Here is a 13,807-nt window from a genome sequence, read left to right as displayed (position 1 = left end):
CTATCTTAAAACTAATGGAATTATGATCACTGGTCCCAAAGTGATCCCTCACTAACACTTCTGTCACCTGCCCTTCCTTATTTCCCAAGAGGAGGTCAAGTTTTGCCCCCTCTCGAGTCGGGCCATCCACATACTGAATGAGAAATTCCTCCTGAATACACTCAACAAATTTCTCTCCATCCAAGCCCCTAATGCTATGGCTGTCCCAGTCAATGTTGGGAAAGTTAAAGTCCCCTACTATTACCACCCTATTTTTCTTGCAGCTGTCTGTAATCTCCTTACATATTTGCTCCTCAATTTCCCGTTGACTATTCTTTTTCTTTGATTGATTGATTAGGAATAACGCACGCCGATTGGATCCTGCGGCCATCAATCAAATGGAGCAGGGCCGCCTCGCGCCGGCCCCGCCTTCGCCCGGCGATTTAAATAAAACGGCGTCGCGCACGGCTATTGGTCAACAGCAGTGTCAATCAGTGGCAAACCCGGAAACCCGCCCTTCCCCCCCCGACGTCGATTGGCCAAAGGGCCCTCGCGGTTCGTTGAACGGGAGGCGGGCGGGAGTGAGAGCGAGAGCTGTGATTGGCTGAGGCTGCTGTCACTCATCGGGACTGCGCAGCGCAGTGTAAGCGGACGTTTCCCCGGGTGATGGAGGAGCGAAAGGGGCCGGCGTCGGGCCTGGTCAACCCCAGCGTGTACCTGTTCGGTAAGCATGTAAGCGACGGGCGGAGCCGGCGGCACAGACCAGCGCTCGGTGGGAGGTGAAAACAAGGACAACAGCGGGTGTAACCTCGGGACACTGGGCCGGGTCGCCCCTCCTCCCCCCCCCCCATCGCAAGTCCAGACCCCTGGATTAATTCTAGACGTTTCCTTGGTTATTAATTCTAGAGCAGCCCCATCTATCACCCTTTAGAGGTGCCAGAACACCCACCTTATAGCACCTGTCACCAAATCTCGAAAATTCTCCCCTTGCATAAATTGTAATTCTTTGTAAAGAACATTATTCTAGAATATTCTCCCTGTTAAATTGAAGAACCCCATTCAATGCAGGAGCCTCAAGTTATTGGTGCTAGAACCTTCTCTCTTTCACTGTCATCTGATCTTAACTCTAGAACGCCCTGTATCTGCGGCACCTGGTGTGCTAGAACGGCACCTACATGTTGATTCTAGACTCCTCAACTCTAGAACTCAAGTCCACAACTATCACCCCCCTCTCTTTCTCCCCTCTTTCCCCCCCCCCCAAAAAAAAGATGGTTATCAATTCTAGAGTATTCACCACCCTTCACATCACCTCTGCTGTTAAATGTCCAATATTCTCCCCTCCTTGTATTGCCACTGTCTGCCTGTGGTCTGCAGTCCTTGCTCCCTCCAAGTGCCATTGTGTGCCCATTACCAGTCAATCACCTCAACACCAACTTGCGTTTGTATAGCCCCTTTAACATAGGACTATGTCTTAATGTGCTTCACAGGAGCGTAATCAGACAAAAATTAATAACGAGCCAAAGAGGAGATATTAAGAGGGGTGACTAAAATCTTGGTCAAAGAGGTGGGTGTTAAGTGGGAGAGGTTAGAGAAGGAATTCCAGAGCTTAAAGTCTAGCTGGCTGAAAGCATTGCTGGCAATGGTCAGGCAAAGAGAGTGGGTGATGCGCAAGAGGCTAGAGTTGGAAGAAGGCAGAGTTCACGGAGGGTTGTAGGGCTGTAGGAGATAGGGAGGAGTGTGACAATGGAGGAATTTGAACACATAGATGAGAATTTTAAATTTGAGGCTTTGTTGCACTGGGAGCCAATGTAGGCCAGCGAACACAGAATTTGGAGCAGGTTATGATCCAGGTGCAGAAATTTGGATGAGCTTTGGTTTATGGCGGGTGGAAGATGGGAGGCTGGCCAAGAGCGCATTGGAATAGTGGGCACATGTCCTTACCAAAACTGTTTAACATAAGGACTTGGGTTAAACAGTTAGTGATGGTTAAGCTGGGTCATTTGGACCATCCAAGGTTGCTGGCAAATCCAGCAAGCTGAAGGCAGATGTCCACCATGTAACAGAGCGTTAGGGTTAGATGTACTGCTGAAACTCCAGGTCTCCGAATGGTGGAATTCATTTGGAGGTGTAGAGCTTCATGGTGTACATGCTGTCAGGAAGATGGGTAGAAATGTGTTAACATGGGTTGAGTTGTTCTGTCTATGCTGCTTATAAAGAACTTCTAGTACTTTCTGTCTCCTGAGCCAGAACTCGTACATATGTTGATCTGTTGTTTAAAAACCAGCTTCTCTACCCGTCACCCCTGTGCTCGCTGGCCTACTTTGGCTCCCAGTACAACAAAGCCTCTCTAGCGCTCTCTCCTCCTCCTTTTAGACGCTTCTTAAAACCTACCTCTTTGACCAACTTTTGGCCACCTGTCATAATCTCCTTATGTGGCTTGGTGTCAAATTTTGTTTGCTGACACTCCTGTGAAGCGCCTTGGGACATTATACTACATCAAAGGTGCTACATAAATGAAGGTAGTTGTTGTTGTGACCTTCTTCCTCTAGTTGGGTGCGAGGGGAGAGAGAGATAAGTGAAGTTGATGTGCGTTCAAGATGAGACGCCTGGCGATGGATGTTTGGAACCAAATCAATCCTCGAGCAGACTCGGTAATCTGATGCCTGAACCAGCAGGTCCAGAGTATTCTGGGGAACATTTAATGATTGCTTAGCCAGCTAGGATCACTTCTGGAACCTGGAGGGTAGGCCAGCAGACAATATGAAAATCTGACATGCCCATTATGCTTAAAACTCAGTAACACTAAGAAGCACTGCATGAAGAACAGATAACTGACAGTGAATTTAAGGCAGTAATTTTAACCTCCGATTGTTCAGTGCTATAGCTTGTTTGAAGATTTGCCCCATATTTTAAGATGTTATTAGAACCGGTTAATTCTATGATAGACTTCTGACTCACCCCATCGTGATTTTTGAACACTAAGCTGGCAGTGGGTATATACACCTCATGGTGTGATGCTAAACCACATGGAGCCGAATGGTTCCAGGATGGTTCCCTGATCTGGACCAATAACAGTGGTGCTACAATTTGCTACAATGCCCCTAGGTTGGTGAGTGTGGAAAAAACAAAGAAAATTAGCCTGGGTTGCCACTCAATTACTACCCTGCTAGACAGTACGCATAGGTGGTCACAAGACCCGGCCTGGCAATGATACTCCCCATGGTCAGTCAGCCCGTTGCACTCTTTATTTCCTTTCATACATGAAGAATGCCCACTTAGGTTAAGTGCCAGAGGGCAGCTGGCACCCACAGAACCGTACCTCATCAAGTCGATCCATTCAACAGAAGAGAATGGACTATGAGGCCAGTTATTGCACCTCTTTTTATTCGTTCATGGGATGTGGGCGTCGCTGGCAAGGTTAGCATTTATTGCCCATCCCTAATTGCCCTTGAAAAGGTGGTGGTGAGCCGCCTTCTTGAACCGCTGCAGTCCGTGTGGTGAAGGTTCTCCCACCGTGCTGTTAGGTAGGGAGTTCCAGGATTTTGACCCAGCGACAATGAAGGAACAGTGATATATTTCCAAGTTGGGATGGTGTGTGACTTGGAGGGGAACATGCAGATGGTGGTGTTCCCATGTATCTGCTGCCCTTATCCTTCTAGGTGGTAGAGATCGCGGGTTTGGGAGGTGCTGTCGAAGAAGCCTTTGGCGAGCTGTTGCAGTGCGTCATGTAGATGGGACACACTGTAGCCACAGTGCGCCAGTGGTGAAGGGAGTGAATGTTTAGGGTGGTGGATGGGGTGCCAATCAAACGGGCTGCTTTGCCCCGGATGCTGTCGAGCTTCTTGAGTGTTGTTGTTGCTGCACTCATCCAGGCCATTGGAGAGTATTCCATCACACTCCTGACTTGTGCCTTGTGGATGGTGGAAAGGCTTTGGGGAGTCAGGAGGTTAGTCACTTGCCGCAGAATACCTAGCCTCTGACCGGCTCTTGTAGCCATAGTATTTATGTGGCTGGTCCAGCTAAGTTTCTGGTCAATGGTGATCCCCAGGATGTTGATGGGGGATTTGACGATGGTAATGCCGTTGAATCTCTTGTTGGAGATGATCATTGCCTGGCACTTGTCTGGCGCAAATGTTCCTTGCCACTTATCAGCCCAAGCCTGGATGTTGTCCAGATCTTGCTGCATGCAGGCACGGACTGCTTCGTTATCTGAGGGGTTGTGAATGGAACTAAACACTGTGCAAACATCCCCATTTCTGACCTTATGATGGAGGGAAGGTCATTGTCTTGGGGCTGAGATTGGCCTCCAACAACCACTACCATTTTCCTTTGCATTAGGTATGACTCCAGCCATTGGAGCGTTTTCCCCCGATTCCCATTGACGTCAATTTTACTAAGGCTCCTTGGTGCCACGCTCGGTCAAATTATATCAAGAAACGGCTGAGTGCACTGGATACAGCAAAGACTATGGACCCCGACAATATTCTGGCTGTAGTGCTGAAGACTTGTGCTCCAGAACTAGCCGCGCCTCTAGCCAAGCTGTTCCAGTACAGCTAAAACACTAGCATCTACCCGACAATGTGGAAAATTGCCCAGATATGTCCTGTCCACAAAAAGCAGGACAAATCCAATCAGGCCAATTACTGCCCCGTCAGTCTAATCTCAATCATCAGCAAAGTGATGGAAGGTGTCGTCAATAATGCTATCAAGCGGCACTTATTCACCAATAACCTGTTCACCAATGCTCAGTTTGGGTTCCGCCAGGACCACTTGGCTCCAGACCTCCAAACATGGACGAAAGAGCTGAATTCCAGAGGTGAGGTGGGAGTGACTGCCTTTGACATCAAGGCAGCATTTCTCAGTAGCTTGGTTTGGAGACTTGTAAACATGGTGATAAGTTTACATGTTAAAGCTTTTTAAAAGAAATGGTTCAATAGCCTGTGAACAGTCGCTGAACGACTGCCAATGCCTTTGGAACCTCATCTCGAGTGCTCACTTTGAAGGGGGTGAAGTGGAGGTAAAGAGGGAAGAAACTGAGAAAAAAGAAACTTTTTGAATTATCGACGAGCAGTGTATAAGTACTTGCCCCAAGAGTTAACAGATCCTTTCATTTCTGCCTTAGCTCAGTGGTGGCATTCTCACCTCCTGAGTCAGAGGCTGTGGGTTCAAGTCCCAATCGAGAGACTTGAGTACATAATCCAGGCAGACACTCCAGTCCCTGCAGGACTGAGGGAGTGCTGCACTGTCAGAGGTGCTGCCTTTCGAACCAGAGGTTAAACTGAGGCCCTGTCTGCCCTGTCAGGTGGATATAAAAGATCGCACGGCAATATTCGAAGAAGAGCAGGGGAGATTGGCCTCCTTCTGTGATTCTTTCGGCCCATTGTGTCTGTGCCAGCTGATAAAGAGCTATCCAGCCTAATCCCACTTTCTAGCTCTTGATCCGCAGCCTTGTGGGTTACGGCACTTCAAGTACTTTTTAAATGAGTTGAGGGTTTCTGCCACTACCACCCTTTCAGGCAGTGAGTTCCAGACCCCCACCACCCTTTGGGTGAAAAAATTTCTTCTCAACTCCCTTCTAATCCTTCTACCAATTACTTTAAATCTATGCCTCCTGGTTATTGACCTCTCAGCTAAGGGAAATGAGTCTTTCTTATCCACTCTATCTAGGCCCCTCATAATTTTATACACTATCCTGGTGTCCCGGTCAGATCTCCCAGTGTCCTGGACAATATTTATCCCTCAACCAACGTCAATAAAACAGATTGTCTGGTCATTATCACATTGCTGTTTGTGGAACCTTGCTGTGTGCAAATTGGCTGCCATGGTTCCTATGTTACTACAACAGTGACTACTCTTTAAAAGTACTTCATTGTTTGTAAAGCGCTTTGGGACATGCTGAGATTGTGAAGGTGCTATATAAATGCAAGTCTTTCAGTTTTCCAAGTCTGTTTGCACAAGCAATGTATAAGTACTTACCCCTAGAGTTAACACATCCTTTTGTTTCCAAACCTGATTTGCAATCAACAGAGACATTCTGCATGCATACTGTAAACGAGTTTTCAAATTTATGGTTTTCACTTTGATTGTTCAGGATGCGTATTGGAGGGAGCAAAAAAAGAGTACAAGTTCAAGGTGCAAGATGATCGAACGGCACACCAACTCGTTCTGAGGACGGTGAGTGTCCTGAGCTGTATGCATGTCAAAAAGCCTGCTTGTGTTTGAAGTCCCTGTACAAACTCACTGGTGCTCTTATATTTGCTGGTGCGGCGGGGTTTTTATTTCAAAGCTGCTTGTTTACCTTTTCCATGGGAAACGGACAGAATTGCGGAATGTGATTGGCCATTCGGAATTTGAATCCGGCGCTGGCGAGTCATGGTCATCTTTGCAGGGACTGGAACCTCCGATTCATGTCATTTTGGTCCAAGTAAAAGACTGATCTGTCGCTCGTCCTTGCTTTCTTTACCAAGGTTGCAGTCCGTTGTCCCTGCTCTGCGGGCCACCAAGTTTGTGCTGCCGCCGCTCTTGGCTCGTCTCCTCTTAAAAGGATATAGAGGCACTGGAGAAGGTGCAAAAAAGATTTACAAGGATGATACCAGAACTGAGGATTTCATAGAATCATAGTTTGATAGGGTAGATGTAGAGAAGGTGTTTCCACCTATGGGGAATCCAAAACTAGAGGCCATGAAAATAAGATAGTCAATAATAAATCCAATAGGGAATTCAGGAGAAACTTCTATACCCAGAGAGTGGTTAGAATGTGGAACTCGCTACCATTAGGAGGCAAATAGTATAGGTGCATCTAAGGGGAAGCTAGATAAGCGCATGAGGGAGAAAGGAATAGAAGGTTATGCAGGTCGGGTTAGATGAAGTCGGGTGGGAGTAGGCTCGTGTGGAGCATAAACACCGGCACACAAGTTGGGCGAATGGCCTGTTTCTGTGCTGTTAATTCTATGTAATTCTTTACCAGGAATATTGCACAAGAACGATTTTAAATAGCTTAATTAGAGGCTTCAAGTTTATTTTATTCTTTTGCATACTTTTTAATCTTATCAAATTTTAGCTAGAGGCCATTTGTGCCATTCTTCTGGCTAGGCATTACCTCGTATTCATTCTCTGACTCAATCTCCCATTCGGAAACCTTAAATTTGCAGAACACACTTAGATTTTTTATATATATATATATAATGTTTTAAAAGATGTCACGTTGAGCAATTGCATTTTAGATATTTGGAGAAAAAATGGATTTCATACGGTATGGTATTTTGCACTTCTAAGTAAACCCCATGGTAATAAACAGCATTATAAAAATTAAAGTGCTGCTCTCACTCACCTTGTTTGTTTGGCAGCACTTTTTCTTTGCCTTCATTTTCCCCCTCTGCCACAAGCTTACCACATATTTTACTTGTAATGTCAGTTTTTCTGACAACTTAGATTTATATTGTGGCTTTAATGTAGGAAAATGCCTCTAAGACCCTTCGCAGGAGAGTAATTACAAAAAATTGATACTGAACCGAAAAAGGAGATATTAGAAGGGGTGACTGAACGCTTGGTCAGAGGTAGGTTTTAAGGATGGTCTCGAAGGCGGAGAGGTTTACGGGGGGAATGCAGAGCTTAGTGTCTAGATGGCGGAAAGCGGGATGCCAATGGATGTGTAACAGCCCAGAGTTGGAGGAATGCACAGTTCTTGAAGGATTTTAGGGCTGGAGAATGTTAGAGATAGGGAGGAGCGAGGCCATGGAGGGGTTTTCATGGCATTTAAATTCAAGGCATTGGTGGACCAGGTCCGATATAGGTCAGCGAACGCAGGAATGATGGGTGAGCGGGTCTTGGTGCGGGTTAGGATACGGGCAGCAGAGTTTTGGACGAGCTCGAGTTTATGGAGGACAAATATTAATTGTAATGTTACTATTCTGGTTTTGGTTCTTTCTGTTTTTGGGACTTGCTTTGTAGTTACTATTCCTAGCAGTGTCCACCAAAACAATAAGAAATACATATGGCAACTCTTCACCTCCTTCCAATTCAGGTCTGAAAGACCATGAAAATGGTGGTAATTTTTTTTTTGCACTCTCTGCATTCATTATCTTAACTAATCAGAGCGGATACTAATAGGGACGACTGGACTAGCCAGAAACGCAGACAAAATATGGAGCAAGCAGAAGCGGAGCAGATCCACCAAGTAGTACAGTGACTTCAAAGCATCAACGGAAGCAACAAGAATAATATTGTGGGTGCATTGAAGGCTTTGAATGCTAAAATATTCCTGTGGAGAAGCTAGATCAATGTAGTACGAGGGATTGAAAGGGACGTACGTAAAGGCGATTGGAGTACTGACAAAACCAGGTGCTCCGAAGTAAATCCATGTACCCACGCTGCACAGCATGAAAGGAAAGGCCTTTGCAGTTATTTGTGAAGAAGTAATACGTGTGTGGTCACATTGCATCCTTAATGTAACTTGTTCTTGAGGGAGGAGAAGCATACCTTGCTTGAAGCATTGAACCTTTCCATGGTGATTCAATGTGTTCTGAAGACACTACAGAATTGAAATGTTAAGTTCAAGAAGATGGTTGCCTTTTTGACAAATATCTGCTACATGATTAAAAATGCTTTCAGAATGCATGTCTTGGAGTTCATATTACGCATGACCCTTGGTGACCACATCCCATCTACTGTCCAAGGTACAGGGTTGAACCACTTGAAGACTGAATCAGCTGGTTTATTTGGTAAAATACATCTTCCAGCATTGTCTTAACATGGAAAGGAGGATAATATTGCAATTTTGGAAGGTCACGGTGTTTAGTAGGAGATTATTGCTTTGCTACCCGATCTAATTTTGGCCAGATGGAACACTCGAAATAACTAAATTTTTCCATAAATATCCAAGTGAACCATAGAACCATAGAAAAGATACAGCACAGAAAGGGGCTATTCGGCCCATTGTGTCTGCGCCGGCTCAAAGAACAACCAGGTGCCCGTTCTAATCCCACCTTCCAGCACCCGGTCCGTAGCCCTGCAGTTTACAGCACTTTAGGTGCAGGTCCAGGTAACTTTTAAGAGTTGAGGGTCCCTGCCTCTACCACCGATTCGGGCAGCGAATTCCATACACCCACCACCCTCTGGGTAAAAAAAAAAAGTTTTTCCTCGTCCCCTCTAATCCTTCCGCCTATCAGCTTAAATCTCTGTCCTCTAGTTCTTGATCTCTCTGCTAGGGGAAACAGGTACTTCCTGTTTACTCTATCTGGGCCCCTCATAATTTTGTACACCTCAATCAAGTCTCTCCTCAGCCTCCTCTGCTCCAAGGAAAACAACCCCAGTCTATCCAATCTCTCCTCGTAGCTGCAGTTTTCAAGCCCTGGCAACATTCTTGTGAATCTTCTCTGCACTCTCTCCAGAGCAATTACGTCCTTCCTGTAATGTGGCGACCAGAACTGCGCACAATACTCCAGCTGTGGCCTTACCAGTGTTTTAATATAGTTCCATCATTATATCCCTGCTTTTGTATTCTATACCTCAGCTAATAACGGAGAGCATTCTGTATGCCTTCTTCACAACATTATCTACCTGTACTGCCATCTTCAGGGACCTGTGCACATGCACTCCAAGGTCTCTCACTTCCTCTCCCCCTCTGTGTATTCCTTTTTACTGTTGCCGTCCCTAAGTGCATTACCTCACACTTCTCAGGGTTGAAATCCATTTGCCACTTTTCCGCCCACTCCACCAACCCATTGATATCTTCTTGGAGTCTACAGCTATCCTCTTCACTATCAACTACATGGCCAATTTTTGTGTTGTCTGCAAATTTTGAATCATGCCCCCTACATTCAAGTCCAAATCATTAATATATGCCACAAACAGCAAGGGACCCAACACTGACCCTGTGGCACATCACTGGAAACGGATTTCCATTCACAAAGACATCCATCGACTTTCACCCTTTGTTTCCTGTTACTAAGCCAATTTTGGATTCAATTCGCCACATTTCCCTGTATCCCATGGGCTTTTACCTTTCTGACCAGTCTGCCATGTGGGACCTTGTCAAATGCCTTACTAAAATCCATGTAGACGACATCCACTGCACTACCCTCATCAATCCTCCTTGTCACTTCCTCAAAGAATTCAATCAGATTTGTAAGGCGTGACCTTCCCTGAACAAATCCATGCTGACTATCCCTGATTAAACCATGCCTTTCCAAGTGACAGTTTATCCTATCTCTCAGCATTGATTCTAATAGTTTGTCCACCACCGAGGTAAGACTGACCGGCCTATAATTGTTCGGCCTTTCCCTTGTACCCTTTTTTAAACAATGGTACTACGTTTGCAGTCTTCCAGTCCTCCGGTACCTCCCCTGTATCTAGTGAGGATTGGAAAATGATCCTCAGAGCATCTGCTATTTCCTCCCTGGCTTCCTTCAGTAGCCTAGGAAACAATCCATCCGGCCCTGGTGACTTAACAACGTTCAGGAATTCCAGTCCCTCTAGTACGTCCTCTCTCGTTATGTTTACCTTATGTAATATTTCACACCTCTCGTCTTTAACTACTATGTCTGGATCATCCCTTTCCTTTGTGTATATGGAGACAAAATATTCATTTAAAACCCTACCCACATCCTCTGCTTTTACACACAAGTTACCCTTATCATCCCTGATAGGTCCCACCTTTTCCTTAGCTATCCTCTTGTTCTTGGGTTTTCTTTAATCTTACCAGCTAATATTTTTTCATGCCCTCTCTTTGCTTTCCTTATTTCCTTTTTTACGTCTTCCCTGTACTTTCTATACTCCTCTAGGCTTTCTGCAGTATTTAGTTTTCTGTGACAGTCATAAGCTTTCTTTTTCTGCTTTATCTTGCCCCGTATACTTCTAGACAACCAGGGGGCTCTAAATTTGGCAGTGCCACCCTTTTTCTTTGAGGGGACATGCCTGCATTGTACCCGTTGAATTTCACTTTTTAGTGCCTCCCACTGGCTTGCCACTGATTTCTCCTCAAGTAGTTGTGTCTAGTCCACTTCTGCCAAATCACCCCTCAGTTCTGAAAAATTTGCCTTCCCCCAATTTAAAATGTTTACTCCTCCTGATTTAACTCTGCCCTTTTCCATAATTATGCTAAAACTAACTGAATTGTGGTCACTATCCCCAATATGGTCACTTCACCCACTTGCCCATCTTCATTTCCCAGGACTAAATCTAGAATTGCATCCTCTCTTGTTGGGCTTGTCACATACTGGCTAAAAAAGTTCTCCTGGACACCGATCAAGAATTTTGCGCCCTCTGTTCCCCTCACGCTGTTTGAATCCCAGCTGATGTTAGGGTAGTTGAAGTCCCCTATTATTGCCCACTTATTTTTGCACTCAGAAATTTGCCTACATATTTGTTCTTCTATCTCCCTTTCGCTATTCGGGGGTCTATAGTACACTCCTAGTCGTGTGACTGCCCCTTTTTTATTTCTTAGCTCAACCCATATGGCCTCGATTGATGATCCATTTAGCATATTAACCCTTCTCACAACTGTAATTGATTCTTTAACCAATAATGCTACCCCTCTTTTTTTATCACCCACTCTATTCTGCCTGAAATCTCTGTCCAGGGACATTGAGCTGCCAATTTTCCCCCTCTATAAGCCAGGTTTCCGTTATAGCAATAATATCATGCTGCCATGTGTCTATCTGTGCCCTTAGCTCATCTGCTTTGTTTGTAATACTCCTTGCTTTGAAGTATATGCCCTTTAACCCGTCAAATTCCTGTGCTGAACACCATTTAACCTTTGCTTCTTTTGCCTTTCTGGGTCGCTAACTACGTCACTAAGTGCTTTTCTACTTCCCGTTTCCTGGTCTGAATTTGTCCTATCCCTACCTGCCCTTTGGTTCCCATCCCCCTGCCATACTAGTTTAAACCCTCCCCAACAGAACTAGCAAATGCCCCCGTGAGGATATTGGTCCCGGTTCTGCTTGGGTGCAACCCGTCCAGCTTGTACAGGTTCCGCCTTTCCCAGAATCGGTCCCAATGCCTCAGGAATTTAAACCCCTCCCTCCTACACCATCTCTGAAACTGCCTTAGTGAACACTTTGTGGATCCTACCGGTTAATGGCCAGTCTGCAGGGTTCATCTGGCATTTATTGCAGTAAATACAACGCCTGGCAGTTTCTGTCTATTGCGTGGTCCCCACCATTCACAACCGTTTTGAGGCCTGAGCAACTAGAACTGATGATTTTGGTGAGATGACCCCTCTCAAGCTTGTAAGGAAAAACATGTTACATTATTAAATGCCAAAACTGAACACAGACTTTTGTCTTCTATTTACCCTCTACCCCTCCTTTTCACTTTGCCCGAGACTGCAATTGCAAGGATTGAGAATTTAGGTCCCAAGGTTTAGCCAGAGGGGGGCGCATTTGATCTACTTCAGCACTGGACATCAGTGGGTTCGCAGGAGTCATTTAGTACTGAATCATCAGGGCATGTGAACCGTATTTCCAGTGCAAATGTGGAGCGGTGATTTATTACCAGATGCTAACATGCCAATGAAATTTGACTATAGGTAACCTGAAATATGTTTTTATAATGCTGTTCATTATGCTTTTTAAATTCATACCCTTGGTTACAGTGTGAAGCTCTGTACATAATGTAAACCTTGTTAAAACATTGTAACACTGTGCATGAAAGAGCTCTCAATTTAAACTGCACAATATTAATCCTAGCAATATTAACCTCTGGAATACCAAAATCTGTAATAAAAACAATTTTTTGACTTGGTCATCGTAAACCAGTTTCTCTGAATGCATTGCACAGGTCTTTTAAAATGCTGAAAGACAAATATGTGGATATGATTGAGTTACCATTTTTTGGAAACAGGATGGGGAATTATACAATTGGCTCTTTCACCTCAAACGTATTGTTAGTTGTGGCTCAGAAGCAACACTCTCGCCTCTGAGTCAGAAGGTTGTGGATTCAAGCCCCGCTCCAGAGACTTGAGCACAAAATCTAGGCTGACGTTCCAGTGCAGTACTGAGGGAGTGCTGCACTGTCGGAGGTGCCGTCTTTCGATGAGACGTTAAACCAAGGCCCTATCTGCCCTCACAGGTGGACGTAAAAGATTGTATGGCACTAATCAAAGAGCAGCAAGGAGTCGTCTCCCGATGTCCTGACCAATATTTATCTCTCAACCAACATCACTAAAGCAGATTATCTGGTCGTTATCACATTGCTGTTTGTGGGACCTTCCTGTGCACAAATTGTTTGCTGCGTTTCCTACTTTACGACACTTCAAAAGTACTTAATTGGCTGTTGAGCGTTTTGGGACGTTCTGAGGTTGTGACAGGTGCTATATCAATGCAAGTCTTCCTTTCTTAGAGGGTCAAGTGGAGGAAAACACTTGATGGGAGGAAGGGTCTGTTTCTGAGCGGTAACATTCTTTGATTCTAAGATGAAACTCGTGAAATGTTCTAAACCCAACTAAATCAGTAGGAAGGTATTAAATGTTTGTACATTGTCCAGAATTGTTACTAGAATGCTTAAAGAAATATTTCCTAATTAAATAAGAACCAGATGCCTAAAATTGCACGCCTCATGCATTCTTGTTAGTTCATCTGATAGACTAGGTCAGTGTTGGTATCATTCAGTAGAAATTGCTGACTAGCCACGGGTGTTGCTACGACTACGTTTTAGCCACATGCGCTAATTTTAGTAGAAAAGTCCTTACTCTCACTCACGCAATCCAGGTAAATGTACTTCACCTGTGTACATTCACTTAACAATATCTACCACCATTCAGTAACCAAGGAAGTAAAGCATTCAACAATCAAAAACACTCTCGCTCCTCTTTTCGCCTTACCATTTTATC

General features: G+C 44.9%; 1 protein-coding gene across 1 annotated transcript in view; it reads left to right on the top strand.

Moving 5' to 3' along the window:
• The first annotated feature begins 570 nt into the window (after nucleotides 1-570).
• The window catches only part of npm1b (nucleophosmin 1b), a 98,475-nt gene continuing 85,238 nt past the window's right edge, over nucleotides 571-13,807 (top strand). Inside the window, exons 1-2 of the mRNA XM_067980158.1 lie at nucleotides 571-703; nucleotides 6,071-6,153. Of these exons, the coding sequence (XP_067836259.1) occupies nucleotides 646-703; nucleotides 6,071-6,153 (141 nt within the window). The 5' untranslated portion in view covers nucleotides 571-645. The remainder of the gene's footprint in view (nucleotides 704-6,070; nucleotides 6,154-13,807) is intronic.

This window comes from Heptranchias perlo, chromosome 1, assembly GCF_035084215.1.
Source record: "Heptranchias perlo isolate sHepPer1 chromosome 1, sHepPer1.hap1, whole genome shotgun sequence".
Taxonomy (NCBI): Eukaryota; Metazoa; Chordata; class Chondrichthyes; order Hexanchiformes; family Hexanchidae; genus Heptranchias; species Heptranchias perlo.
This window is presented reverse-complemented; position numbering and strand designations above follow the sequence as displayed.